At 51.5% G+C, this 27,982-nt stretch overlaps 3 protein-coding genes and 1 pseudogene across 3 annotated transcripts; all 4 read left to right on the top strand.

Moving 5' to 3' along the window:
* Positions 1-112: 112 nt before the first annotated feature.
* On the top strand, positions 113-16,138 carry PTPRH (protein tyrosine phosphatase receptor type H). Its single transcript, XM_041737725.1, has 18 exons — positions 113-198; positions 714-747; positions 967-1,221; positions 1,732-1,986; positions 2,305-2,559; positions 3,511-3,780; positions 4,461-4,760; positions 5,115-5,375; positions 7,622-7,700; positions 7,815-7,862; positions 11,985-12,075; positions 12,483-12,573; positions 12,783-12,859; positions 12,953-13,087; positions 13,383-13,505; positions 13,705-13,865; positions 15,324-15,459; positions 15,553-16,138. Exons 1-18 carry the CDS (start codon positions 148-150, stop codon positions 15,661-15,663), a joined length of 2,733 nt encoding a protein of 910 aa, XP_041593659.1. The 5' UTR covers positions 113-147; the 3' UTR covers positions 15,664-16,138.
* A 581-nt stretch (positions 16,139-16,719) lies between these two features.
* Positions 16,720-23,594, top strand: SYT5 (synaptotagmin 5). The gene is made up of 9 exons (XM_041737766.1): positions 16,720-16,900; positions 18,006-18,129; positions 18,680-18,852; positions 20,401-20,520; positions 20,634-20,801; positions 21,351-21,518; positions 21,783-21,900; positions 22,163-22,296; positions 23,014-23,594. Exons 2-9 carry the CDS (start codon positions 18,051-18,053, stop codon positions 23,212-23,214), a joined length of 1,161 nt encoding a protein of 386 aa, XP_041593700.1. The 5' UTR covers positions 16,720-16,900; positions 18,006-18,050; the 3' UTR covers positions 23,215-23,594.
* A 2,643-nt stretch (positions 23,595-26,237) lies between these two features.
* LOC121485103 (39S ribosomal protein L42, mitochondrial-like) lies at positions 26,238-26,815 on the top strand. The gene has a single exon (XM_041745133.1). It carries the CDS (start codon positions 26,351-26,353, stop codon positions 26,777-26,779), a length of 429 nt encoding a protein of 142 aa, XP_041601067.1. The 5' UTR covers positions 26,238-26,350; the 3' UTR covers positions 26,780-26,815.
* A 686-nt stretch (positions 26,816-27,501) lies between these two features.
* LOC121485236 lies at positions 27,502-27,938 on the top strand (annotated as a pseudogene).
* The last annotated feature ends 44 nt before the right edge of the window (positions 27,939-27,982 follow it).

Below are 27,982 nucleotides of genomic sequence, written 5' to 3'. Positions count from 1 at the left end.
GCTGGGAGCCTCTACTTCCTCCTCCTCCCTTCCCGCCCTGGCCGGTGGCCTCACTGTGCAGCTCAGAAAGTGGAAATTCTTGCGTTTAAAGTCCAGCAGGCGAAAGGTCGGGTTGGACACCTGGGTCCATCTGCAGTGTCTGGAGACATGAAGGGGACCAGAGGGGACCTCAGGACCTGGGGGAACCTGGTGCTGCTGGTGAGTGCTCCCAGACAGGGGCAGGGAGCTAGGGTCCTGAGGGGCTGATGATCTTCTGGACTAGTAAGCAGGCTCCTGGGTTATCAGCCAGTCACACCTGAGCTCTCAGATAAGGCCATCCACTCTGAGTGAACTCTGGTTTCTGGCAAGACACAGCTGGGCTCACCCAGAAGTGCAGTTCTCCAGCCCCCTCCTCCCTCAGACTGGGGAGTCCAGGCCCCAGCCCCTCCTTTGGGAACGCAGCCAGGCTCCTGCCACACTTCCCCCTCCTCCCCCTCAACACATACATACCCAGAAAAGAAGAAAGAGGGACATTGGGGTGACTTTTGTTTAGAGCCCAGTCTGGGGGACGAGACAACTCCACCTGTCCCTCTTCTCCTTCAGGCCCCAGAGACTTGCAAGGTGGGGGCAGAGCACAAGAGGGTCACTGGTCAGCCCCTCCCAACCCCATTGTCTCCCCTGAGTCAAGGAAGATGAGGCTAAGGATCTGACTCTTCCCTCTGGGTTCTCCCCAGGGCCTGTGCAGCTGGACAGGAGTAAGGGTGGCTGGTGAGTGACCCCTGCCGAGTTGACACCCTACACAGAGGAGAGGGTGCACTCAACCCTCATGAGCTCTGGTGCAGGGGTGGCCCCATGGAGGGCAGGGTGATCCGTAGTTGGCACTGATGGAGGTGGTCCTTTCTGGACTCGGGCAAGAGTCGGAGGAAGTGGAAGGGACAGCACTGGCTGCTCCCCTGCTCACACTGGGCCCTCCTTCCCGATTCTCAGCTCCCAACCCTGTCAGAAACCTGAGCGTGGAGGCCCAGACCACCAGCTCTGTCACCCTGAGCTGGACAGAGCCGGCCGGCCCTGACCCTAGTAACTACACCTACTGGATCCAGTGGACTGGTAATGAGACCAAAAGCACAACCAGCACCAGTGTCATAGTGGATGGACTGCAACCCGGGTCCTTGTATGAATTTGTCGTGTGGGTAGAGAAGAATGGAGTCAGCAGCCCCAACAAGACTTGCAACGCCACCACAGGTGAGAGGCAGCTGCCACTCCTGTTCTTTCTCCTTTTTTTTCTTCTTCTTTTTTTTTTTTTAATTTTTTATTTATTTATGATAGTCACAGAGAGAGAGAGAGAGGCAGAGACACAGGCGGAGGGAGAAGCAGGCTCCATGCACCGGGAGCCTGATGTGGGATTCGATCCCGGGTCTCCAGGATCGCGCCCTGGGCCAAAGGCAGGCGCCAAACCGCTGCGCCACCCAGGGATCCCCTTTTTTTTCTTCTAAATGAGAGATGATAGGTGGTGGTGGAGAATTGCCAGAACCTCTATAGCTCACAGTCTCCTTGGGTCACGTTGAGCAGGAGATGAAGAAAGAACATAATAGATTCTGAGTTGGGATCAGTCAGGGTCTAGGACCCTTAGAGTACAGCCCATAGAACTAGGGGGTGACTCTCCTTAGCAGGAGACCATAAGACTAGCTGTAGTGGAAGAGACAGCACTGGCTGCTCCCCTGCTCACACTGGGCCCTCCTTCCCGATTCTCAGCTCCCAACCCTGTCAGAAACCTGAGCGTGGAGGCCCAGACCACCAGCTCTGTCACCCTGAGCTGGACAGAGCCGGCCGGCCCTGACCCTAGTAACTACACCTACTGGATCCAGTGGACTGGTAATGAGACCAAAAGCACAACCAGCACCAGTGTCATAGTGGATGGACTGCAACCCGGGTCCTTGTATGAATTTGTCGTGTGGGTAGAGAAGAATGGAGTCAGCAGCTCCAACAAGACTTGCAACGCCACCACAGGTGAGAGGCAGCTGCCACTCCTGTTCTTTCTCCTTTTTTTTCTTCTAAATGAGAGATGATAGGTGGTGGTGGAGAATTGCCAGAACAATGCAGCAGCCTCTATAGCTCACAGTCTCCTTGGGTCACGTTGAGCAGGAGATGAAGAAAGAACATAATAGATTCTGAGTTGGGATCAGTCAGGGTCTAGGACCCTTAGAGTACAGCCCATAGAACTAGGGGGTGACTCTCCTTAGCAGGAGACCATAAGACTAGCTGTAGTGGAAGAGACAGCACTGGCTGCTCCCCTGCTCACACTGGGCCCTCCTTCCCGATTCTCAGCTCCCAACCCTGTCAGAAACCTGAGCGTGGAGGCCCAGACCACCAGCTCTGTCACCCTGAGCTGGACAGAGCCGGCCGGCCCTGACCCTAGTAACTACACCTACTGGATCCAGTGGACTGGTAATGAGACCAAAAGCACAACCGGCACCAGTGTCATAGTGGATGGACTGCAACCCGGGTCCTTGTATGAATTTGTCGTGTGGGTAGAGAAGAATGGAGTCAGCAGCCCCAACAAGACTTGCAACGCCACCACAGGTGAGAGGCAGCTGCCACTCTTGTTCTCTCTCTCTCTCTCTCTCTCTCTTTTTTTCTTCTAAATGAGAGATGATAGGTGGTGGTGGAGAATTGCCAGGACAATGGAGCAGACTTTCTAACTCACAGTATCCTTGGATCATGGGTCATGTTGAGGAGGAGATGAAGAAAGAACACCACAGGTTCTGAGTTGGGATTGTCAGGCCCTAGGACCCTTTAGAATACAGACCATAAGCCTAGAGGGTGACTCTCCTTAGCAACCAGGGTTATGTAGGGAGCAAAGTCATGTTGTCTCAGCTCTGGGGGGATGAGGGGTGTGGAATGTGTGGAGCCCCTCAGGATTCCAATTTCCTGAGTCTTCTCCTAGTCCCCAAGCCACATTCTTGAGGATGGAAGCTCAGACTATCAGCTACCTCACCCTGAACTGGGTGGTGTCCCTGGGCCTTGGCTTTCTGGACCATGTGTGTTGATTCCAGTGGACTAGAGAGGGAGACAGAATTGAGACCCGACACTCAGCCAACCTTAATTTCCTAGCAGAGGGGCCCAAAACTGGGATCTTGTACAAAATAACAGTGTGGGCAAAAAGAATGAAGTACCTGTCTCCAGTCAGAACCTCAGCAACTCCACAGAGGATAAGCATCAATGCCTATTCTCTGTTTTGGTGAGAGGTTAAAAATTGGCCAAGATGGCACCTCCTCTGGGCTCTGGGTTCCAGCCATTGTCTCTATGACCTCAGCCCGACCCAAATGCTGAGTCTGCAGGAAGTTGTGGCCATTCCTGGGGACAGACCTGTCCAGAAATCTCCTGCTGAACTTAGGGCTGCAGGCACCCAGGCCTCTTGAGGCCCCATCTCTAGGAAGTGTTCCTTTATAAGTCTGGCTGCACAGGAAGGCTGTGTTCTGGACTCTTGTGGATCAGGGATTGGAAACTCTAACTCTCTGCTCCTTCTGCCAGTCCCCAATGCAGTGACAAGTCTTGGGACACAGGACCAGACCAATAGCTCCATCACCTTGAGCTGGACAGCTCCCCTGGGCCCAGATCAACCTCCCTACACCTACTGGGTCTCATGGGTCAAGGAGGGCATTATTGCCATTAACACCCAGGACACCCCAGATACCAGCATCACACTGAAGGAACTGGAAGCTGGGAGCTTGTATACCTTCACTGTCTGGGCAGAGAGGAATGGAGTCAGCAGTGACAGCAGGACACTCACTGAAGCCACTGGTGAGACTTGGGCTAGTTCTAGACAGACTCAGTACTATTGACATGGGTGAAGGAGAGGGCTGGAGAAACTTTGGTGACCCCATCCAGCCTTATTAGACCTTGAGCTTGTAGATCTGCTTCCTAGGAAGAATCTGTCTTCAGCAGCCAGGGCTTTCCAATCATGAGGCTGTCTTTGGGTATGAAGAGAGTCCCTGACTGCCCAGCACCACCCCTTAGGAACCAACAAAGCCAAAGCCAGAAGTGTACAGCTCAACCCAGTGTACTTGCTGAACCAAAGGGGCCCTCTTCTCATCCTCTATATGAAGGGTCCCAAGTGTGACAGGAACCAAAATGATCCCAGGAACTAGGTTCTCTGTGGGTGGAGAGAACTTGGAGCTCATTAGTTTTTGGCCACTTGGGCTAAGAAGACTGAAGTCAGCAGCTCTGTCTAGAAAGAAGTGTCCAGAAGTAAAGAAGAACCCTGCTTCAAGCTAGCTCATGCGGGAGATAGTGTAGAGAAAAGTGATGTGTGGGACCCAGTACTACAGACTCAAGACAGAGAGGGCCCAGGCAAGCCTGGTCTGCACCTGGCCCTAGGAAGTAGACACATCTGGTGACCAAGGAATCAGGGGAGGTGAGCAGGCCCGGGTTCAAGGGTCCTTGAGGGTACACCTCCTTGAGCTTCTATCTCCACTTGTCAGCTCCCAACAGGGTCACAGATCTGCACAACGAAACTCAGACCAACAGCTCCATCACTCTGGGGTGGAAGGCCCCCACAGACTCCCACTCTCAGACCTACACATACTGGGTCCAGTGGGCCCCTGGGGGACATCCCCAGGGAAAGCAAGACCCCCGAGAACATCAGGCCAGCCAGATAGGCAGAACCAATGAGACTCGCTATGAGGTACAGGCTCTGGAACCCGGGACCCTGTACAACCTCAGCGTATGGGCAGAGAGGAACAATGCGGCCAGTTGGGCACAGAGCCTCCTTGCATCCACAGGTGAGATGGGCCCCCTTCCAGCAGGTAGGAGCTTAGGTCAGACCTGGGGGCAGTGGGAGGTGAGTGGACTCCAAATCCCATGAGGTCATGGTGTCATGGCCTTATAAGCTATAGTGATGCAGAGCATCCAAGGGCTCATGGGAGTTGTAGTTCGAAGGGGGGGTCTGTTGTATGTCTATTTGGGGAGGACAGAATATGAGACATGAAGTGGTGTTCTGGTGTTGGAAAGGAAAGGATGGATGAGTTCTCAGAGTATTGGCAGCACAGGTGGGAAGTGGGGGTCGGTGGGGGGGATGGAAAGCCACCCTGTATGGCTCCTACTGAGTCCTCCTATCCCCTCCACCCAGCCCCGAGCCCCGGTCACCATCATGTCCTGCATCAGCACCTCTGGAGGCTATGGGGTCATCTTGACCTGGTCCTGTCCCCAGGGAGGCTACGAGGCCTTTGAGTGGCAGGTTGGTGGACAGGGGGACTCCCAGAACAGGTCCTCGTGTGGGAGGAGCGTGTCTGTTTCAGATCTCAGGCCGGCCCAGTCTTACCCAGCCACCGTCACGACCATCTGGGATGGAATGAGGGCCCCGTCTGTCTCTGTGACCTGCCACACCGACAATGCAGGTGAGCAGAGCCCTGCAGGGATAGAGCTACGGAGACCCCATTAGGCTCTGTTGTGAGGCAATCTTACCCATCCAAAGGGTCCTGTATGTTTGTCTGCTTTGTTTTCTGCTTTCTTTTTTTAAAAAAGATTTTATTTATTTATTCATGAGAGACACAGAGAAAGAGACAGAGAGAGAGAGAGAGAGAGAGAGAGAGAGAGAGGCAGAGAGAGAAGCAGGCTTCCTGCAGGGAGCCTGATGTAGGACTTGATCCTGAGACTCCAGGATCACGCCCTGGGCCAAAGGCAGATCCAACTGCTGAGCCACCCAGGCGTCCCTGTTTTTTGCTTTCTTTGAAACAGTTTGAGATACAATTCACATATCGTACAATGCACCCACTTAAAGTATACAGCTAATGTCTCCAGTATATCCACAGCACTATGCCACCCTGTCACCTTCACATCGAACATTTTCCTTACCCACGAAAGAAAGATTGGTCCTTTAAGCCATCACCCCCTAATTTTTCCACTTCCCACCAACCTGGCTAGGGAATCTCAAATTCACCTTTTGTTCCCTAAAGATTTGCCTATTTTGGACATTTCCTAAAAATACAATCAAACAATATGTGGTCTTCTGTGGCTGGTTTCTCCCAGTTGGTATAACGTTTCTAAGGTTCATTGATGTTGTAACATGTGTCAGTGTTTTGTTCCTTTTTATTGCCAAATAATATTCCATTGCATGGAGAGACCATGTTTTGTTTATCCATTTATCCATTGTCTGCGGAGGGATCAGTTGGTGATTTCCATATCTTGGCTATTGTGAGTAATGCTGCTATGAACATTCATGTACACATTTCTGTGCAGACATACATTTTTATTTCTCTTGGGTATATATACAGTAGTGGCATTGAGGGATCAAATGGGCAACTCTGTGTTTGTCCTTTGAAGCACTGCCAAACTTTTTTCCAATGTAGCTACACCATTTTCCACTCATCATTGGGGTATTTCAGAGAAGTTTGAGCTTCACACTTGGGAAATCTCTGATCATATACCTTTGACTGTGGTCATAGGCTTCATTGGGCCCCCTCAGTCACTTCCTACAAATCAGGACCTCTTAAAAGATTAGATATCTGATCTGTTGGACGCCTGGGTGGCTCAGTGGTTGGGCGGCTGCCTTCAGCTCAGGTCATGATCCCGGGATCCGGGATTGAATCCTATATCGGGCTCCCTGAGGAGAGCCTGCTTCTCCCTCTGCCTATGTCTCTGCCTCTCTCTCTCTCTCTCTCTCTGTATGTCTCTCATGAATAAATAAATAAATAAATCTTAAAGAAAAAAAAGATCTCTGATCTGGAGAGAGGCTGCCAGTTGAGGCAACGATAAATGGATTCTACTCCCAACTGGGCTTCTCTGGATCTTAGTGCCCAGGAGTGTGTGTTGCTTAGAAAGCAAGGTCCCTGGGAGGAAAGATCCTCTTGTCTAATTGTGTGGGACCAGGTCCATGAGGAGAATGGGCCACCCCACCAGGCTGTGTAAGACTCTACCAGAGCCTGTTGACAGGTCCTAGTAATCAAGACTGTCGGGAAGCTGGGGCTACCACATCAGATGGAGGTAGGCTGTGGGCTGGAGTCTGCCCCAAGACCAGGCATCTAAGGATAGATCCTGGGAAATCTGTGCCCATTAGAGCCTGAGGCCAAGATCTTTGGCACCATTGCTGCAGAAGAGCCCTTCTGTTAGCAAACAGGACTTTGAGAAGATGAGCCTCCATTCTGAGGTGAACCATCAATGCTATCAATGCCATCAATGTCAGATAGTGGCTTCTCAATCTTGGCACTATTGACATTTGGGGATGGATCATTCTTGCTGTGAGGGCTGTCCTGTACATTGTAGGATGTGAAGCAGTACCCCTGGCCTCCATCTGCTGGAAGCCAGTGCACCACCACTCCCTTTGTGACAACCCAAAATGTCTCCAGACATTGGCATTGTGCCCTGAGGGTCAAAATTGCCCTTGCTGAGAACCATTAGTCTAGTCCAAGGAGTGGTAGAGTCACTCTGGCATCCAGGCTACTTGAACAAATGATGTCTGGACCGGGCTCCTGGGAAGGTTGAGTGGGAGGTAGGGCTGTATCCAGAGGCTTTATCCTCTCTGTCTCTGCCCTCACATCAGCCCTGTAGGCTCTCTTGTCACAGTCTAAGCAAGGACAGAGGTAGGAGAGACAAGTTGCCAGTGGATGAGGCTGATTCTAACTGGTCCCCATGCCTTCTTCTCCAGGGGTGATTGCTGGAGCCATTTTTGGTGTCATTCTGTTTCTCATCCTGGTGGGTCTGCTGATTTTCTTCCTGAAGAAGAGGTGGGACTCCGCATGGCACTGACTGACCACGTGGAGTGGGGGCCAGGGGGGGTGTGAGGATCCCTGGCTCCAGTCCGACTCCCTGAGCCTTCCATTGCAATATCTTTTTTCCAGGCACAATAAGAGCCAGAGGGAACCAGCACCCAGGGGTCTCGTTTTCAGGTAAACAGTACATGTTGGGGGAGCATCTAGAAGAATAGCTGTCAGGTCAAATCAAGGTGTGTTTGCTGGTCACTGGGTAGGTCAGAGGGTGGGCTCAGTGAACCCACCCACACAATGCCTTCTGCCCAAGGGATCACAAGTGTTCCATTGTTTTCCATAACTTGAGCCAGTGGCTTTGGAGTCAATCCCAGTTCCAGCTCTGGGACTTTATGCATCCTACAAAATATTCACTGAGCAGTGTCAGGCACAGGAAGAATAGAAGGGTATTTTAGATTGGGTGTTAAAATTAGAGAAAATTGTAGACAGGTGTCCAGGAAAAGGAAGATTAAGACAACTAAGAGGAATTCATTTGTGCATGTCTTGGGAAAGGGTATTCTAGGCAGAGGGACCAGCAAATGCAAGGCCCTGAGGCAGGGGCATGCTTGGAGAATGTTGGTATCTCTGAGACTGAGCAGAATAAATGAAGGAGGGTAGGGCAGGAAATGAGGTCCCTGAGGTGGGACCAGGTCAGGTAGGGCCTTCCAGATACAAGTAAGGAGTTTGATTTCCTTTGGAGATGGAAGATTTTGGAGGCTTTTGAATAGACTTGGTGATCCAATCTAACCTTTTTAAGAAGCAAAGGCAAGAGCAGAGAGACGGAGGAAGAGGTATATAAAAATTCAAACAAGAGATTATTGTTTTGGACCTGAAAATGGCTAGAGGTAGTCAATATTCTAGATATGGTTTGAGTCTTTAAACAACAGATCTGGCTAAAGAATGGGCATGTAGTTTGGGAGTCAAAGAGGGCTCAAGAATGAGCCCAAGGAATTCATCCTGAGCAGCAGGAAGACTGGAATCACCATTGCTTGAGATGTAATGACTCTGGGGGGGGGCAGATTTGGGGGAAAGTATCAGCCCCTCAGTTATAGACACATTAATTTGGGGGTACTTATGGGACATCTACGCAGAGACACTCCTGATGGAGCAGGTGAATGAACAGTTGAAGAGAAGCTCTGTGCAAATGTCTTTATTGTACTGTGTCTTGTTTGGGTCAGGTCAACAATCATCGAATCTCTAGGTTAGAATGATCCCCAGGGATTGACAGAGGAGAGGAGAGATAGGAAGCTGGGAGAACAGCTGTGACAGCCTGTCCACAAAAAGACGTGTCATCAGAAGCATATACATGAGGTGTGGGGAAAGGTGAGGTCCAGTTTCTCCTTTGCCATAGAACCTGTTCTGGCCAGCGTCCCACCATTCATAAAGTTGACTTCTTCCCACCTTACCTGCCCTATTTGGCATCTGCAACAAACCACTCCATTCATTGGATTCCAAACCTGGCACTGTCTCTATGTTGAGCGCTTTGCCATCTGCAACTTCCATAGGTGTGTCCGGATGTCCTAGCGATAATCCGCTGGGATGTCAGGAGCAGGTTCCAGGCAGCAGGCGGGCACGTTGATCGGAAGCTCAAAAGAGTGAGCAGTGGGAACTAATGATGGAATTTGTAATCCCAAGTGTAGAGCTTGAAAGTAAAGCCATGGGAATGGATGAAACCCCATGAGAAGTGTGAGTGCAGTGAGAAAACGGGCTTGGAGACAGACTCGGACTCTTGGGAGCATCCACCTTATCTTGTGGATGCAGAAAGAAGGGCCCATGGAGATGGAGAAGTCGCGGCCAGGGGCATGGTGGTGGTGACACACAGGGGAGAGGGTCCAGGAAGAAGGGAGGAGCAGTTTGTGGAGCTAAATGTTGCCGAGCAGTCACGCCAATGGACTGAGAGGTGACCCTTGGAATTGGAGAGAAGGAGTCAGATAAAATCGGGGGCTCTGAGGAAAAATGTCCTTACTACGTGGATTAATGCTGCAGACAGCAGGCCTTGGTGAAGTGCATAAATGCAGCAGAGGAACCTGGCCTGCAGAAGTTTGAATGTGTATAGGTGTTTAACAGGGTTTGTTGTTGTGTAGATATGATGGAGCCAGTGAGACATGGCAGCCACTTTCATGACTGCCACTGAAAACATAGTCTATTATACTGGCAGATCCCAAGAGAGGGCTACACAGAGAAGGAAGGGGTGGGCTCAGTCTGGAGGTAGGGGAGGTGAGGGAAATGTGGGCAAGGGACTCGATTGTGGATTCTGTGAGAGGGAATGGGCAACACCAGGCAATTGGGCTTAGTGTAACTCACTTTGGTGAGCTCTGGAGTACAGAGGCTACCCTCGGTTGTCAGGCGCCTAGTCCCCATGGGGGAGAGCGTGAGGCCCCCATGAAGGAGCTGGTGGGTGTGTGGGTTCAACCACTGCTCAAGGAGGGGGACAGATTGGCCTCTCATCTGGCCTCAAAACTGGGTCAAGACAGTGTTCATAAAGCTCTCTTACAAGGAGAGGAGTGACAAGGAGTTGGAGCTGGAGCTATATGAGGTCAAAAGCCTTTTTTATTTTAATATAGAAGCGAGATTAGCATGTTGACCAGCTAAAGGGAAGAGGACAGGGTAGATATGCAGACGAGAAGGAGGATGAGAAGGAGGATTGGATGCTGAGGAGGGTGGAAGGAATCAGAGCCTGGGAGTGGCCTGAAATGGGAGAAGAAGCACCTTTTTCCTTTTTATCATTTAAAAATTAAACCACTTTAATTGTGGTAGAAAACATATAACATAAATTTGGCCATCTTACCTGATTCTAGGTGTGCAGTTCAGTGGTGTTAAGCATATTCACACTCATGCAACCATGAGCACCATCCGTTTCCAGAACTTCTCCCATCTTGCAGAACTGAAACTCTGTCTCCAGTAAATGTCCTTTCCCTTCCCCTTTCCCCAGCCCCTGGTGCCACTATACCTTCTGTCTCTATGAATCTGACTCCTCCAGGGACCTCAGAGAAGTGACTCCTATAGTATTTGTCCTTTTGTGACTGGCTTGTCTCACCCAGCATAATGTCCTCCACGTTCATCCGTGGTGTAGCCTATGTTGGAACATCCTTCCTTTTTAAGGTAGGGTAATATTTCATTGTACAGACCGCATTTTGTCCATCAGTGCCTCCACTGACAAACGAAGTGATGAGTGAGTGAGCGGTGGATGAAGGGTGGTAGACACTGGGCTGCTTCCACCTTTGCTCTTTGAATAATGCTGTTGCAAACATGGGGGCACCCTTGTCTCTTTGAGACCCGGCTTTCTGTTCAGGAATGGAACTGGTAAATAAAAAACACCGCTTTGATCCAGCAAGTGCACTTCTTAGAACTTATTTATTTATTTAAAATATTTTATTTATTTATTCATGAGAGACAGAGGCAGAGACACAGACAGAGGGAGAAGTAGGGTCCCTGCTGGGAGCTCAATGCGGGGACTTGATCCCAGGCTCCCGGGATCATGACCTGAGCCGACGGCAGGTGCTCAACCACTAAGCCACCCAGGTGCCCCCATTCTGAGTATTTATGTTCAGGAAATGAGATCACTATCTCAATGATAGCAATCCCCACGTTCGATGCAGCATCAAGCATAAGAGCCAAAACTCGGAGGCACCTAGGTAGCCACTGATGGGTGAGTGCATAAAGCAAATGTGGTGTATATATATGGAGTATTTATGCAGTCCTTTAAAAAATATTTTATTTATTTATTCATGAGAGACACAGACTGAGAGAGAGAGAGAGGCAGAGACACAGGCAGAGGGAGAAGCAGGCTCCATGCATGGAGCCTGATGTGGGACTTGATCCCGGGACTCCAGGATCATACCCTGGACCAAAGGCAGGCGCCAAACTGCTGAGCCACCCAGGGATCCCTGTATTTATGCAGTCTTAAAAAGAAGAAGAAGAAAATACTGACATTTGTGACAAAATGTGCAGATTTGGAGGACATGATGTTAAGTGAGATAAGTCACACAGGGAAAGAGAAATACTGCATGACATCACTTATACTTGAAGTTAAAAACAAACAAACAAACCCTGAGTTCATAGAAACTGAAAATAGATGTTGGTTGGCAGAGGCAGAGGGTGGAGGGCTGGTGACTTGGGCAAAGGGGCTCAGAAGGTGCAAACTTCCAGTTAAAAGCTGCATATAGGTTCTGGGGTGGTTAACAACAACCAGGGAGGGAAACAGGCTTTTCTTTTACTCCAAGATCACAGGATTGGTGGAAGTTTAATTCTGCCCCTTTCCTACAGCCTCTCAAAGGACATCCTAGCAGAAGACTTTGCTGACCACATCAGGAAAAATGAGATGGACAGCAATTATGGCTTCGAAAAGGAATACCAGGTGGGTGAGAAGCAAAGGGGCTGAGCTGAGCCCCACATGCCCACCCCAGATCCCGCCACACCTTTTTGGAATTCTACAAGAGCAGCCCCATCTATTTTTATGCTTATGCAATGAGAGATTCTCTTTTTTGCCTCATGGAAATCTTACACTATGATGGGCCCTTGGGTCAGTTAAAGAAACATCTTGGTTTTCCCCTGATGCCTCTTCTCTCACTACCTCCCCAGTCCCCGCTGTCCTCCAAATCCTCCCAAGTGCCCTACGGTGAGGGTAGTCCATATGATCTATTTTTGTGGGTGTTGCAGAATTCCAGGGTGTGGGGGGTGATTTGGGTGTGCTGAGGGGAGGTATCCTTGGAGGAAGGTGGAGAAAATGTAATGCCTGTCCACCCCCTCTGTCTCTGCCCCCAGCAATTGTATCTGGAGAGCCACAACCAGTCTCAAACGGTGGCCTCAGCTCCTGAAAATGGTGCCAAGAACCGTTACAGAAACGTGCTGCCCTGTGAGTTTTAAGCCTCTGCTGACTTAATCCCCGACCCCATCCCCATCCCCTGTGAGACACAAAACTCTTGCTCCCGCGACCCAGTCCTCCCAGATGAGGTCCTTTGGCCCTTCTCAGAGCTCGCAATGCCTGTTTGCCCTCAGCATGACTTCTGTCCCTGGGTCTCCACCCCCCTGCCCCGCTTCACAAATGCTGGCCTCTTCCCCTAGATGACTGGTCCCGTGTGTCCTTGAAGCCCCTCCAGGATGAGCCAGGCTCTGACTACATCAACGCCAGCTTCATGCCTGTAAGATTGCTATTGGGAGCCAGGAGGGTGCTGAGTGATGCTGACAAGGGAGGAGCTGGAGGGGGTCACGACTTGCTTGTTTCCCTCCACAAGGGTCTCGAGAATCCCCAAGAGTTCATTGCTGCTCAGGGCCCCCTGCCCCAGACGGTGGGTGACTTCTGGCGCCTGGTGTGGGAGCAGCAGAGCCACACCCTGGTCATGCTGACCAACTGTGTGGAATCCGGCCAGGTGAGAGACTTGCAGGGGTCTTGCGGGTGACCCCAGAGCTCCAATCCTGAAACTGATCCCACTGTCGACCCTGACCTAGATCTTGCTGATTCCGTCCTATCTGACCCCCAAGCCCATCCATTGGTCCATATGCCCCAATGGCTTTGAGAAGGAGGGGTCCTCCTGGCTGGGGTGAATCTAACCTGGCTTCCCGAAGGTCTTGCCTTATCACCAGGCACTGAATGCAAAGGTCACAGTGCAGATGGGTACCGGGATGGGCTCTCTGGGGACTCCTGACCTCCCAGTTGCCCCTCAGGTGAAGTGTGAGCATTACTGGCCTCTAGACACCAAGCCCTGCACATATGGGCATCTCCAAGTGACCCTGGAAGGTGAGGAGGTGCTGGAGAACTGGACAGTCCGGGACCTGAAGCTCTGGCACGTGAGTCTGCTGTTCTCTGCCAGCCCTGTCCTGATCTTCAATTCCTCCCCCTAATTCTGCTCCTCAGAAACCCTGGTGAAGCCGAGCCTTCTGTCATTCTCCCAGGGGACCACAATGTGCCCAGGGATGCCCCCGCTGGTTTAAAACCAGCCCTCTCTGGGGTCCTGAGCTCTCCCTCCCCAACCCATTCTCCTTCCAGATGCAAGAGCAGAAGATGCTACCCATACGTCAGTTCCATTACATGACCTGGCCCGACCACGGCGTCCCCTACTCCCCAGACCCCATACTGGCCTTCTGGAAGATGCTCCGGCAGTGGCTGGACCAGACTGTGGGGGGAGGTCCCCCCATTATTCACTGCAGGTGAGGACCTCCTCGCTGGGAGAGCACCCCTCCGTGGGACCCAGGAACCGGGGTTCTGTGGGTCCTTGGGCATTTCTACAGGAGATGGAAGGAGGATGGAGGAGGTAGAGGCAGAAGGCCAAGGGGCAGCAATGCAGAGGGAAATGAGGACGGGTGACAAGACAAGAAAGCCAGATGGAAAGGTCAAGGAGAGGAATGCGGCAATGGGGTGCAGGAGGTGGGGGTGAAGAGCAGGAGGAACAAGCAGCCAGAGGTTTAGAGGAACATTTGAAGCACCTCCAATGCAGGCCCAGGACTTCACCCCATCAGCCATTCTCCTGATACTGACCCTGCAGCCTCTGTGGATGAGGTTATGGGGGGAATGGAAGGGACCTGCTCCGGAGTGGCGGACAGACTCTGCAATGGGGTCTTGGCTGCCATGATAGCCAGCACTTCTGCAACACATACCACGTGCCAGCCTCAGTCTTCCTGGTCCTCAGGGCACCCTCATGACCAAAAGGGTCCTCCCCACAGCAGGGCTGGGAAAACCCAGTCAGGACGCTCGTCTTGGGTTCGAGGCTGATAGGAAGTGGCCCGTGGTGGCACTCTTAAACTCTCTGCTGAAGTGTGTCCTAACACCATCCCTGTCCCCAGAGTGCCCTCTGGAGGTGTCCCCAGCAGGGGGTCATCCTTCCCCCACCCCAACCCCCCCAAGCACAGAAGGGATGTTGCAGAATGGTTGAGAGGATTAATTTGAACCGTTAAAAGGGAATGAAATACTGATTCACTCCGTGATGTGGAGGAACTTTGATGCTAGGTGAAAGAAGCCAGACATGAACAGTCACACATAGTAGGATCCCATTTGCATGAGATGTCCAGAATAGGTAAATCCACACAGAGCAAAAAAACAGGTTGATGGTCACCAGGGGATGGGGACAGCTGTGCAGGGGGAGCCAAGTGCTTAATGGGTACAGGGTCTCCTTCTGGGGAGATGGGAGCTTCTGGGAATTAATTAGACCTGGTGGTCACACAACAATGTGAATATCCTAAATGCCACAGAATTGTTTTCTTTAACATGTTTAAACATTTTTTTTTTTTTTTTTGTGAATGATCAGCTTGGGAGTTCTTTTTCTCATGTGTGAACTCCAACTCTGTGGTTTACTGTCTGACTGACCCAGGACAGAGAAGTGACTTCCTGTCACTCAGCCCCCATTTCCTGTCTGTAGAATGGTCGTGCTGGCAGCTCGTACTTCTCAAGGAAAATGAAAAGGGCATTTAGGGCACTTGAGGCCAGACTGAGCAGGCAGAAGGAACTCAAGGCACAGTCATACACAGTGGTTTTCGCTCGGTTAAATAACCTCCACTCACACAGTATCCCCCAGAATGCTACTTTGCTGAGCAATACCCTGATTCTGGGAGCTCCAAACACAGCCAAGACTCCCCCTTCCTGGGGCCTGACCCCTTCTTGTTCCTGCCTAGTGCTGGCGTGGGCCGCACGGGCACTCTCATTGCCCTGGATGTCCTGCTGCGGCAGCTGGAGCGTGATCGATGTGTGACGCCCTTCAACTACGTGAGGAAGATGAGGGAAAGCCGGCCTCTAATGGTGCAGACCGAGGTGATGGGGCTTCTGAGGGCACAGTGCGGGTGGTGAGGGAGCCCTGGGGGAAAGCAGGCCAAGGCTCACCCCCTACCCCGTGTCCTTCCCCAGGCCCAGTATGTCTTCTTGCACCAGTGCATCCTACGATTTCTCCAGCAGCCAGACCAAACCCTGACAGAAAATGGGGCCGCATATGAGAACCCACTGTATAAGAATATCTGAGCCTCGGGAAGGCTGAGACCCCAGCCCAGCTAAACTTAAACTCTGGATCCCCACTTCAGCCCAGATTCCTGGAGCTCTGGGATAGCAGAGCAGACAGCTGGGTTCCCAAACTCCTGGGTCCTGAGGGTAGAGAATAGCCTCAACTGTTTCCCTAGAGGAGAGAGGGCAGGTGGAAGCAGGTATCCTGGATTCCTGACTCCTCAAAGGAAGGAGGGATGGGAGCTAGGATTTCCTCATTCTTTGAGAGAGAAGGAGGCTGGGGTCTAGGTTATAGGGTCATAGAGATGTAAGCTGCATCCTGAAGAAAGAAGAAACTAGAGTCTGGAATGCTAGCTACCCCCAGGACCAAGGGCAGGCAGGATCCATGCCATGTTTTACTCCAGAAACCATATCAGTCTTCTAGGATCAGAGATTTCCCTGCACCCCACTGCCTGTACATATCTTTTCTTCTATCCCATAATTTATTAAATCACTATTCTCCCTACAGATGCTTGCTATAGTGGATTTCTGGGTCTAGAAATAATACTGGGGTGGGAGTGGGGCTGGATTCCCAATGTTCAGGAACTGAGGTAAATGTCCTAGGGGATAGCTACAGGGACCCACAGTTTTGCACCCCCCAAAAATGTGTTTGGATGGTTGAGTCTTCCAGAGAGGGTTGGAGGTCCACGCTTGTGTCCCGGGTCTGGGCAGTGTGGACGCCGTTTCCTGAGTAGGAACATAGGGGGCTTGCTTCCTGGGCCTTGTGTGGAGTGAGGTCTGGGGTAGACTCACTGGAGGCTTTCACGCTGAGTCTTGTGTCTCAGTCTTGTGTGGATATCTGACTCCTTGGGTCCTAGGAGAGAGTGTCCGGGGTCCTAGGACCAGGTATTCTGGCGGGGGTGAGGGTGGAGGTGCGCAGATGGGGCCTGGATGCCAGACAGCTGGATCAGAAAGCAGAAAATCCTCGGGGACCAGGATAAATATCCGTGGACGCCCTAGTGGTTCCTGGCTGGGGGCGGGCCGAGGGGCGGGCCGGGGCTCTCCCAGTACCCGAGTCCTAGCACGCACGCACGCGCGCGCGCGCACACACACACCCACCCACCACTCCCGGGCTGGCTCCGCTCTGCCGCGCCCCCGCCCCACCGAGTTCAGCGATCAGCACCCAGGACAGCGCCATCCGCCCACGTGCGGAGGCGGGGTCCGGGCGGGGCTGGCGCGGGAGTGTCTCCAGAGAAGGTCCGGTCCAGCCGCGGAGCAGGTAGGAGTCTTGGGGACCCCCTCCCAAAGCCCCTTCCTCATCCCCATCCCTGGAGAGACGAGGCGTGAGTGTGTGTGTGTGTGTGTGTGTGTGTGTGCGCGCGAGGTGGGGGACACTAGGGAGGGGCCGACAGAGGGCGTGGGAGGGCTGGAGACTGCAACGGGAAGATGGGGATTTAGGGACAGGTGTGTGGAGACAATGAGCAGAGGGGAAGGGGGCGCAGGCAGGGGGCGAGAGTGGTACACCCCTGGAGACACAGCCCGGACCACAGGCAGAGAGCAAGGGAGACAGAGACAGGGGCGCGGCGAGAGGCGGGTGGGGGAATGGACATAAATAGGGAATGGAGAGAGAGGGGTGGGCGCCGAGGCGGTCACGAGGACAGGTGTGAAAACCGAGCTTGGGATGCGCGGGAGAGACAGCAGGCCGGGAAGGATGCGCGTCCCCCACCATGCACCCCCCACCGCACCCCCCGCCGGGGCAGCGGCGGCAGGGAGCCCTCCGCAGAGCCCGAGAGGCCGGGGAGCCCGAGGCTCCGCCCGCAGGGCCAGATGTGCGGGGAGGAGCCAGCCATGGGCCGGTGGACAGACGGCCGAGGTTGCCCCCTCCCCACGCTCGCTCCGCGCGGGGTCCGGGGCTGGGGTCCGGACCGCGAGAGGAGCGAGCCTGCGGCGCCTGGACTCTGCATCTGTACGTCAGCCCCGCCCGTTGTCTTGGCAACAGCCAGGGCAACCATCCTAGCTCCGGCCCCGCCCGAATCAGCCACCCGTTGCTCGGGGCGACCCAGGGCCCCGGTTCCCACGCCTGCCTTCGCCCACTTCCGGTTCAGGCCAGTGGAAGGGAATGGAAGCGGTAGAAGTCGGCGGGACTCCTGGGGGGCTGGCAGGGCGGGGGCGTCCCTGTGGGATGGAACGAGGTCCTGGAACCTGCCCCCCGCGCCCGCCCTCCGCCGCGGGAAGGCTGATACTACAACCCTCAGCATGCCTCGCGGCTGCTGGCTGACTCCCAGGCGGCCAGTCGCCCAGGGGGCTGATGGGAATTGGAGTCCTGCGTTGTTCCGAACGCAGTTCGGCTTCAATGAATGCACGGGGTGGGCGTGGGGGGCTAGGGCTCTTGGGTGCCTCCGCAGAAGGGACCGTAGGACCCCGCCGCCATGATCTCGGAGCCCCCAACCCCGGGGCTTCCAGCGCCCGACACGCCTCCTGACTCCAGTCGCATCCGCCACGGCCCAGGTGAGCGAGTTTCCGGGCCAGAGCGGAGGGAAAGCCCGGCTGGGATTCTCGGAGGCGGGATTCGGACTCCGCTGGCGGGCGGGGAAAATCCGAGTGGCATTGCCGTCGGAATCCTGGACTTGACTCTAAGTCAAGTAGAAAGGAACAGGTTTGCAAGGAAATCGAGCACCAAATCAGAGTGTGTAATGGAATGGGATCTTGAACTGTGAATTGGAAGGGCCACTTTTGCTTTCTTTTAGAGATAGAGAAACTGAGGCAAGGGGAGGGGCATGGCTTTTAAAAGCGTCAGGGGTGGAGTAGAAATTAGAATGGGGGTGCAAGGGGAGGTGCCGGTAACAGGCAAAAACATCTGGATAGTGTCAGCCAAGAATAGGGTATCAAATCGCTTTAGAGGTGAGAGCAGTGGGAAGGAAAACATGAGAATATAACGGACTGGAAATGGCTGGAGGGGAAGCAAGGCCAGGATTCCAGCTTCCACGTGTAATTCGGACTGAATCAGTCAGCTTGCTTCCTAGGGCTTCAATGAGTGTTGTCTCCATGCCCTCTGCAGTACCACCCTGGGCCCTGGCTGCCATCCTTCTGGTCTCAGGCCTCCTCCTCTTTGGCTGCTGTTTCTGTCTCTACCGGAAGCGTTGTCGGAGGCGGTTGGGCAAGAAGAGCCAGACCCAAGCCCAGGTCCACCTTCAGGAAGTGAAAGAACTGGGCCGGAGTTACATAGACAAGGTGTGGCCTGGCCTGGCCCCTCAGCCCTGCCCTGTCCTGCACTCTTCCCTCCTATGCCCACCTCATTCACTCATCTCCCCAGGTGTTTAGCCCTGACCTGGACCCTGGGGTTCTGTAGCTGGGCTGCATCTAGTCACTTCTCGTGAGAACCAGTCTGATGGGGAAGCCAGACACTCACAATTCGGTGTGCTATGTGCCACATTAGGGATAGCTCAGAGCATATCGGCGTGCAGAGAAACCACCTGATAGCCTAGAGAGTCCAAGAATGCTTCCAAAAGAGGTATTTCCTGTGTTGAGACCCAAGGAATACACACAGATAGCCAAGAACAGAAAGGACATCGTAGCTCGAGGGAAGAACATGAGTCAAGGCCTGGAATTTAGATGTTGAGGCATCTCACAATAGCTGGAGCAAAGAATATAAATATACTGCACCCTAGAATAGATGTCTGAAGAGCTCAGTGGTCCCATGTCAGGAGGGCAATTGGGAACCATAGAAAATTTGTGTTGGAATGAATCCTCTGGAACCCAGATTTGGGGCAAGGAGGCCAGGGAAGAGGCTAGTGTGGCAGCCCCAAGAGAATGAAAGAAACATGAGTTGGAAGAAACCACTGGAATGGAAAATTAGAGGTTACAGATATAAGAGTCTGAGCATAGAACCAGGCAATCCTACGTTTCCAACCCAGAAAAACCACTCCCCCAGCTTTGTGACCTAGGGGAATTCACTATCCTTCTCTGAGCCTCACATTCATGGTCTGTAACCAGTACCTCCCCTCTTCCCTTCATAACAAATAGCTATTGTAATTATAACCCCATAAGGCTGTTGTAAATATCACCCTTTAGGGTCCTGGTGTCCAGCCTCCATCCCTGTCCCTCAAGCCAGTGATGTCCAAAGACCACCTGCTAGACTCACCTCAGGTTCTTGTGGAAACACAAATTCTGGGTCTTGCTCCAGACCTACCGCATCAGAATCTCTCAAGTGAAGGCATTTTACCACATTTCTCAGGGAAATTCTGATTCACTTGAATTTTGAAAATTGGTGGCTTAGGTTAAGGAGAAGTCTTGTTCTAGCTTCGAATGGCAAATACAAAAAAAAAAAAAAAAAAGAATGGCAAATACAGGGTAAATATACCATTTCTCCTTCATGTTTTTCTGTGACAAGATCATTAATCAACATGTCAACTTGGACAACAACCCTAGTACATCCATTAGCATGTGAAATAAAATCTTCTGCATCCTTCTTGTACGCAACAAGGTGTGATTGGTACTTGTTTTTCTAGTCTAGGCATGACAAACACACTGAATACGTGTCACTGTATCTGTTCTCCCCCATAGCAGATGTCATTCATCAAACTTTGACTAAGTACTGCATCCATGTTACTATGACTAGGCCCTGCCTGTGGCAGACATCATTAATCAACACTGGCTCTGCTTAGCCTGCAAGGGTTCAGCAGTAGCTTGAGGGATCAGTGAGTCTCCCTTGGCTTCTGGGCCTGGAGGATACCACTATCAAGGGAAGAGTTCACCTGCTCTTGCTCCTGGCTCCTTAAGGTGCAGCCAGAAGTGGAGGAGCTGGAGCCAGCACCATCTGGGCCAGGGTCGCAGGCAGCAGAGAAGCATGAGCTAGGACGGCTGCAGTACTCACTTGATTATGATTTCCAGAGTGGCCAGGTGGGTGTGGAGGAGGGAGATGGTGTGGAAGGGAGGGTCGGAGAGTTCTAACTCCCTTTTAGAGGAGGCTCCAGAAAGGAAGCCGAGACTAAAGTCCCCTCATCACCTTTCAGCTGCTGGTGGGCATTGTACAAGCTGAGGGATTGGCTGCCTTGGACCTGGGTGGCTCCTCCGACCCCTACGTGAGGGTCTACCTGCTCCCAGACAAGCGGAGGCGGCATGAGACCAAGGTGCATCGGCAGACACTGAACCCACACTTTGGGGAGAACTTTGCCTTCAAGGTGAGCTCCTGGCCTCTGTGCTCCAGGCTTGGCAACCTGCTCCCAGTCCCTGAGATACTGGGGAGCGAACCCTTCAGCTTTTTCTGGAGGCAGCCACAGCTCAGATAGCAGCTACCAGCTCTGAGGACTTTTTTTTTTTTTTAAGATTTTGTTTATTTATTTATGAGAGACACACGCACACACAGAGAGAGGCAAGACACAGGCAGAGGGAGAAGCAGGCTCCATGCGGGGAAGCCTGACATGGGACTCCATCCCTGGTCTCCAGGATCATGCCCTGGGCTGAAGGCGGCACTAAACCGCTGAGCCACCTGGGCTGCCCAAGCTCTGAGAACTTTTACACAGGACCCTGGGTTGTCCCCTTGGGGCACTACTGACCCCCACGCTGTTCCTTTGTCCCATTTGGGTTCCACAGATTTCTGCCCAACTGTTCTCTTGAACCCTTGTTGCGCAACTTGCCACCTTCTGCCTGGATGTGCTGTGCCCGGCTTCCTGTCCCTCTTACTTCCTATTCTTCACCTGTGCTCTCTTCTCTGTGGCCCCCTTATCTAGGTCCCCTACGTGGAACTGGGGGGCAGGGTACTCGTCATGGCAGTGTACGACTTCGATCGCTTCTCCCGCAACGATGCCATTGGGGAGGTGCGGGTCCCCATGAGTTCGGTGGACTTGGGGCGGCCAGTGCTGGCCTGGCGCGAGCTGCAGGCTGCTCCGCGGGAGGAGGTGAGCACGTGTGGCCATGAGCCAGCCCACTGTCAGCCCAGCCAATCAGATCAGAGGCCTCTCAGGGCTCCAGTCATTACACCTGATGCAGATGGTAGTCTCAGGGCCTGTCCTGGTAGGTCACCATCTCCACTTCTCCGTGGATTGTACCACTGTGGTCTTCACTGGACCACACCATTCTAAGGCAAGGGGGAGGGAAGGAAGGTCCGAGAGGGGATGGACATGAAGCAGGGCTCCAGCGATGGGTCCCTCTCTGTCTTTTAGCAGGAGAAACTAGGTGACATTTGCTTCTCCCTCCGCTACGTCCCTACGGCCGGTAAGCTTACCGTCATTGTCCTGGAGGCTAAGAACCTGAAGAAGATGGACGTAGGAGGGCTCTCAGGTGTGTGGGAAGCAAGGAAATGGTGGTAATGGGGAGCTCTGTAGCAAAGGTTCTGGCAGCTTCTGGGTCCTGGGAGTCCCTTGGTGGAGAGAGTCCAAGACTGCCCTGGAGGATATGGATTGGCTTTGGACACAGTAAGAGAGAGCTGAGGGGTGCACAGACTGTCTCTGTGTTGTTCCAAAGCAGAGTCTCATGCATCCTCCTCAATATGATCCCAGGGACTCTGTAGCTGGGGGACTATAAGACTCCTTTTTCTGCCTAGATCCGTATGTCAAGGTCCATCTGCTGCAGGGGGGCAAAAAGGTGCGTAAGAAGAAAACCACCATCAAGAAGAACACTCTGAACCCCTATTACAATGAAGCTTTCAGTTTCGAAGTGCCCTGTGACCAGGTGCAGGTGAGCTCAGACCTACCCAAAGCCCCTGGAAGAGCAGCCCTTCTCCCAGAGCCCCAGGCCCTTAAAAACCCTTGTTGCTAGGAAAGAGACACTCCTTAACAACCGTTAAAACCAGGTCCTGGGAGCCTGAGGTTGTGTTTCTGAAGTCAGTTTCCTCTTCAGAGGACCAGGGCTCCCCACCCCCAAGCAAGATCAGGTTGCCCCGCCCCTGAGTAAGACCAGGATGCCCCACCTCCAAGTAAAACCAGGATGCCCTGACCCCGAGCGAGACCAGAATGCCTTATACCCCAAGGGCACCCCCCTCAAGAGTTATGGGTACTAAGGAAAAGATTTCCCCACAACTGTTCAGGAACAGGGCCTAGCCAGGACCCAGGCCTGGCCACTGCACATATTTCAGAATTCTGAAGGTTTACCCCCCTTAGGAGGCTGTTCCCTAAGGCTCCTAACAACCCCTTACCAATGGGGTCCTGAGGGTTTAGCTGCTTTGAAGTCTCATGGCAGAGGAAGAAAGACTCCAGAGCATCCCTGTAATAGAGGCTGTCCCTCCTTTCACCTCCCATCCCCTCCACCATTAGAGTCCCCTGACAGGCCTTAGCTCAGGGTGCTAACAAGTCCCCTAAGACCTCAGATTGTTAGGGACAGGGTCTCCTTGGCAATGATACCTGAGCCCCTCTCTGCCATGCCTTCTTCCCAAACCCTGTCTTTTCCTGTCTCCAGAAGGTCCAGGTGGAGCTGACTGTGCTGGACTATGACAAGCTGGGCAAGAACGAGGCCATTGGGAGGGTGGCTGTTGGGGCGGCGGCTGGGGGAGCTGGCCTGCGGCACTGGGCAGACATGCTGGCCAACCCCCGGCGGCCCATTGCCCAGTGGCACTCTCTGCGGCCCCCTGACCGAGTGAGGCCGCTGCCTGCACCCTGATCCCCACCTCAAGCCCCTTGCCAAGCCTGGACTGAGCCCCTGATCTCAGACTCCTGGCCAGAGCCACACCCAGGTCTACCTTGAAGCCTTCTCTGACCGCTGACCAGCCCAACCTGCCCCATTCCTGCCTTCCCATTCCCCTTTGTACCAGTCGCGGTGACTTGCCAACTCTCCCACCAAGCACATACTCAGAAGCCCCAGGGACCCCTGGGGGAGGGGAACAGTCTGGCCTGCCCCCACCTCTTTGCTTTGACAATCAGTGACCCAGCCTACTACCCCCTTTGTTCCCAGTGCCCCTCTTCCTGCATTGGATCACCCGCTCCCATCCCTAGTCAGATTCCTACACCATTCCTGGGACCAAATAAATACTCAGCAACTTTGGTGGCCTGGCCTGGTGCTTACTGATGGGGTGGAGGGGGCAGGGCAGGGGCCAGGGGAACAAGAGAGTGGGATCCCCCAAGGGCAAGGATGGGCTGCCCATCTTGGAAACATACTGAGGGAACCTGGCCTGCCCACCCATCATCCATGTATTCATTTATTCGTTCAAGCATCCCTCGGAGCCTGGGTTTCCTCCGGTGAAAAAATAGTAGTTGTAACAATACCTCCTCTATGTTTGTTATGAGGAGTCCATGAGAATCACTTACTGCTCACAAATTTAATCCACTCCCACACCTTTAACTTACGTAGATTTTCATACTCATTGGACGCCGGGGTGGCTCAGCGGTTGAGCGTCTGCTTTTGGCTCAGGGCCTGATCCTGGAGTTCTGGGATCAAGTCCCACATCGGGCTCCCTGCATGGAGGCTGCTTCTCCTCCCTCTGCCTGTGTCTCTGCCTCTCTCTCTCTATCGCTCGTGAATAAATAAATAAAATCTTTAAAAGAATTTCTTTTTCTTTTCTTTTTTTTTTAAATTTTTATTCACGAGCGACACAGAGAGAGAGAGAGAGAAGCAGAGACACAGGCAGAGGGAGGAGAAGCAGCCTCCATGCAGGGAGCCTGATGTGGGACTCGATCCAGGGGCCCCAGGATCATGCCCTGGGCTGAAGGTGGCGGTAAACTGCTGGGCCACCCGGGCTGCCCAAAAAAAGATTTTCATACTCATATTTTCCTCTCTTCCCTTCTTTCTTCCATCATTCATCCATTCTGTTTTCCCTGAGATCTTCACTGTGGCAGCTTCTGTTAGATGCTGGAAACCCCGAGTTGATGTAGATCTGGACTTGACCTCCAAGCGATGTACTCTCATCACCCAGACAAAGTAGATATGCAGAGTCTGGGAATACCCAGAGACTGGGAGAAATAACAGAACTATGCAGGGAAAGCCAACGGTTCCACCTCTTCCTTCCTTCAACAAATTCTGCTTCCTAACCTGTGTCTAGGAAAGACAGTCATTTCCTTGGCCTCTCCCTCCTCTCATCTCAGACAGGTTTTCAGGTGGTAGATAAAGGTCCATGAAATTTGGCAAGAGAGCTCTTGGACCAGCAGGTTAAGTGGAAATGAGACAAAAGTTTGCCTCATGTACTAAAGGAAGGGCAAAGTATTAATTTGCACTGAGCTCCCTGATGGCCAACCATCAGGGAAAAGGGAAATCTGGTCAGTTACAGATTGTGATGTCCATGCGATTTAACAAATTTCTTCAAGGGGGTGCAGTGATTATCTATCTATCTATCTATCATCTATCTATCTATCTATCTATCTATCTATCTATCTATCTATCATCTGTCTATTTATCCATCCATTCATGAGAGACAGAAAGAGAAAGGCAGAAACGTAGGCTGAGGGAGAAGCAGGCTCCCTGCAGGAAGCCAGATGCAGGACTTGATCCCAGGATCCCAGGATCACACTGAGCCAGGGACAGACACTCAACCATTAAGCCACCCAGGCATCCCAGATGTGGTAATTTCTCATGTATGAGTGAATGAGGGGACATCTTTATGAAAACAACATGAGGTATTACTATTGTTACTATTACTGCTACTCCTGCTAATAATAATCTTCCCAACCACCCCATGAAATAGACATGATTATTATTCCCAGTTGACAAACGAAGACATTGCCTCAGAGAAGTAACAGGACCTGCCTAGGCTCATACAGCCAGGAAATCTGTCTCTAAATCTTGGGATCAAATATGTTCTGAGTTAAATGATGACATTGGGGGCCCTGGTATTGTGTCTCAAGAGAGCAGACAAGTGAGAAAAATAAAATCATTACAAATAGTGGACTGTATTGGGAAGTAAACTAGTGAGAGCTGAGATAATTTAGAAAGAGCAATCAGGGACAACTTTCCTAAAGAGGTAATGTTTGAGCTGTGCTTTGAATGACAAGAAGCAACGAGGCTTGCAAAGATAAGAGGGGAATACAATGGAATATTATTCAGTCAGAAAAAGGAATGTTTGTACCAATTTCATGCTACAGCAAAATGAAGCTTGATTGTAAGCAAAAAAAGTCAGAAATAAAAGGCCACATATTATATGATTACATTTGTATGAAATATTCAGAATAAGCAAATCCACAGAGAGAAAAATATAGGTTTGTGGTTTGCTGCACTAGGGAGAGGGAGAAGTGGGAAGTGACTGATTAATGAATACAGGACTTCCTTATGGAATGATGAGAAAGTTCTGTAAGTAGATGGTGGTGTTGTTGCACAATATTGTCAATATACTAAATGTCACTAAACTTTATGTTGCATGGAATGCCTGGGTGGCTCAGTGGTTGAGTATCTGCCTTCGGCTCAGGGCGTGATCCCAGAATCTGGGATCGAGTCCCACATCAGGCTCCTTGCAGGAAGCCTGCTTCTCCCTCTGCCTGTGTCTCTGCCTCTCTCTCTGCCTCTCTCTCTGTGTATCTCTCATGAATAAATAAAAAAAAATCTTTAAAAAAGTTTTATGTTGCATGTATTTTACCACAATAAAAATAAGAAAAGATGAAGGCAAAAAGAATTCCAGGCAGAAGGAACCCTAAATTGCAAAGGCCTTGGGGCAGGAACAGGCTTGGTGTGTTCTCAAAAGAGCCAGAAGGGACAAATGGCGGGCTCGTGGTGCCGCTGACACAGGGATGAAAATAGTTATGCGTGGAAGCAGAATTTAAAATCTGTCTCTTCAAATCATCTTTCACACCACCCAATAGCATCTTGATTCACCATGGTGTTGGCAGCAGTAAAATGGGCAATATCAAACAGAACTGTCTGGAAACATTTATTTCCAATTCAAAATGGAGCTTTATATTGTTTTTGTCATAAATCTACGTATTCTCCTCTACCAGATGACTATAATTGCAAAGTAGAGCTTGCTTTGACATCTGACGGCAGGACGATAGTATGCTACCACCCTTCTGTGGACATTCCATATGAGCATACAAAACCTATCCCTCGGCCAGATCCTGTGTATAATAATGAAGAAACACACGACCAAGTGCTGAAAACCAGACTAGAAGAAAAAAATGAACACTTTGAGCAAGGACTCATGATAGAACAACTTAGCAAAATGTTCTTTACTACTAAGCACCGTTGGTATCCTCGTGGACAGTATCATAGACGTCGTAGGAAACTGGATCCTCCAAAAGACAGATGATACTGAGGTTTTCAGGAATCAAAAAGATGTTATCTTGTGTCTTATTTGCCATTTGAGAAACACAATTGAGTATTGCGTTCATTAATATGTTATATAGCAAAATGATAATAAAATGTCTTTTCATATGTTAAAAAAAAAGAGCCAGAAGGCCAGTGAGTCCTGCATGGTGTGCAGAGACCTCAGCTTCACTTCCCAGTGCCCAGAACTGTCCTCAGAGTGTCCTCTGTCCTCAGATGGACCCCTTTCAATGCATCACATCACTGCCAGCTGCATGTTACCATTCATAATTTACAGAGCAGAAAACTGAGGCACAGAAAAAGTGACTGATTTGTCTAAATGAAGTCACTGAATATAAAGTCCAGAGGTGATGTCTATTAGTATACTATCATACAGTAACAGTATTTCCCAGGGTCAAGATAAAGGTTCCAAATTTTAAGGCAAAGCCGAGGAAACAAAACAAAACCACCATTCAGGGGCACCTGCATGGCTCAGTGGTGGGCACCTGGGTGGCTCAGTGGTTAAGTGTCTGCCTTTGGCTCAGGACTTGATCCCAGGGTCCTGAGATGGAGTCCCGCGTGGACTCTTTAAAAAAAGAAAAACAACACCATTCATCAAGATAAATAGAATTTTAATACAATATTTTTAAAATTAAAAAAAAAAACGCAAAAAAAGGAAAAAGAAATAAACGATGGGCGGCCATCGCCGAGGCGCCAGCGGCCAATATGAAGTTCAATCCGTTCGTGACTTCTGACCGGAGCAAAAATCGTAAGCGGCATTTCAATGCGCCTTCCCACATTCGCAGGAAGATCATGTCTTCCCCGCTTTCCAAAGAGCCAAGGCAGAAGTACAACGTGCGGTCCATGCCCATCCGGAAGGATGATGAAGTGCAGGTTGTGCGAGGACACTACAAAGGTCAGCAAATCAGCAAAATAGTTCAGGTTTACAGGAAGAATTACTTCATCTACATTGAACAAGTACAGCAGAGAAGGCAAATGGCACAACTGTCCACGTGGGCATTCACCCTAGCAAAGTGGTTATCACTAGATTAAAACTGGACAAAGACCACAAAAAGATCCTTGAGCGTAAAGCCAAATCTCGCCAAGTAGGAAAGGAAAAGGGCAAATATAAGGAAGAAACCATTGAGAAGATGCAGGAGTAAAGTAACTTAAGTGACTTTAAATAAAAACTATTAAAATGAAAAAA

This window comes from Vulpes lagopus, chromosome 2 (assembly GCF_018345385.1).
Source record: "Vulpes lagopus strain Blue_001 chromosome 2, ASM1834538v1, whole genome shotgun sequence".
Taxonomy (NCBI): domain Eukaryota; kingdom Metazoa; phylum Chordata; class Mammalia; order Carnivora; family Canidae; genus Vulpes; species Vulpes lagopus.
Note: the sequence above shows the minus strand (reverse complement) of the source record. Positions and strands in the feature narration are given on the sequence as shown.

What these genes read in the sequence shown, in the direction of transcription:
- PTPRH (XM_041737725.1), top strand. Translation starts at nt 148, where the DNA reads ATGAAGGGGACCAGAGGGGACCTCAGGACCTGGGGGAACCTGGTGCTG. An exon ending in GACACTCACTGAAGCCACTG is followed by an intron (nt 3,781 to 4,460) that starts GTGAGACTTGGG and finishes TCCACTTGTCAG; the next exon opens with CTCCCAACAGGGTCACAGAT. An exon ending in GCTTCGAAAAGGAATACCAG is followed by an intron (nt 12,076 to 12,482) that starts GTGGGTGAGAAG and finishes CTCTGCCCCCAG; the next exon opens with CAATTGTATCTGGAGAGCCA.
- SYT5 (XM_041737766.1), top strand. Translation starts at nt 18,051, where the DNA reads ATGATCTCGGAGCCCCCAACCCCGGGGCTTCCAGCGCCCGACACGCCT. An exon ending in ATGATTTCCAGAGTGGCCAG is followed by an intron (nt 20,521 to 20,633) that starts GTGGGTGTGGAG and finishes ATCACCTTTCAG; the next exon opens with CTGCTGGTGGGCATTGTACA. An exon ending in GGACGTAGGAGGGCTCTCAG is followed by an intron (nt 21,901 to 22,162) that starts GTGTGTGGGAAG and finishes TTTTCTGCCTAG; the next exon opens with ATCCGTATGTCAAGGTCCAT.
- LOC121485103 (XM_041745133.1), top strand. Translation starts at nt 26,351, where the DNA reads ATGGTGTTGGCAGCAGTAAAATGGGCAATATCAAACAGAACTGTCTGG.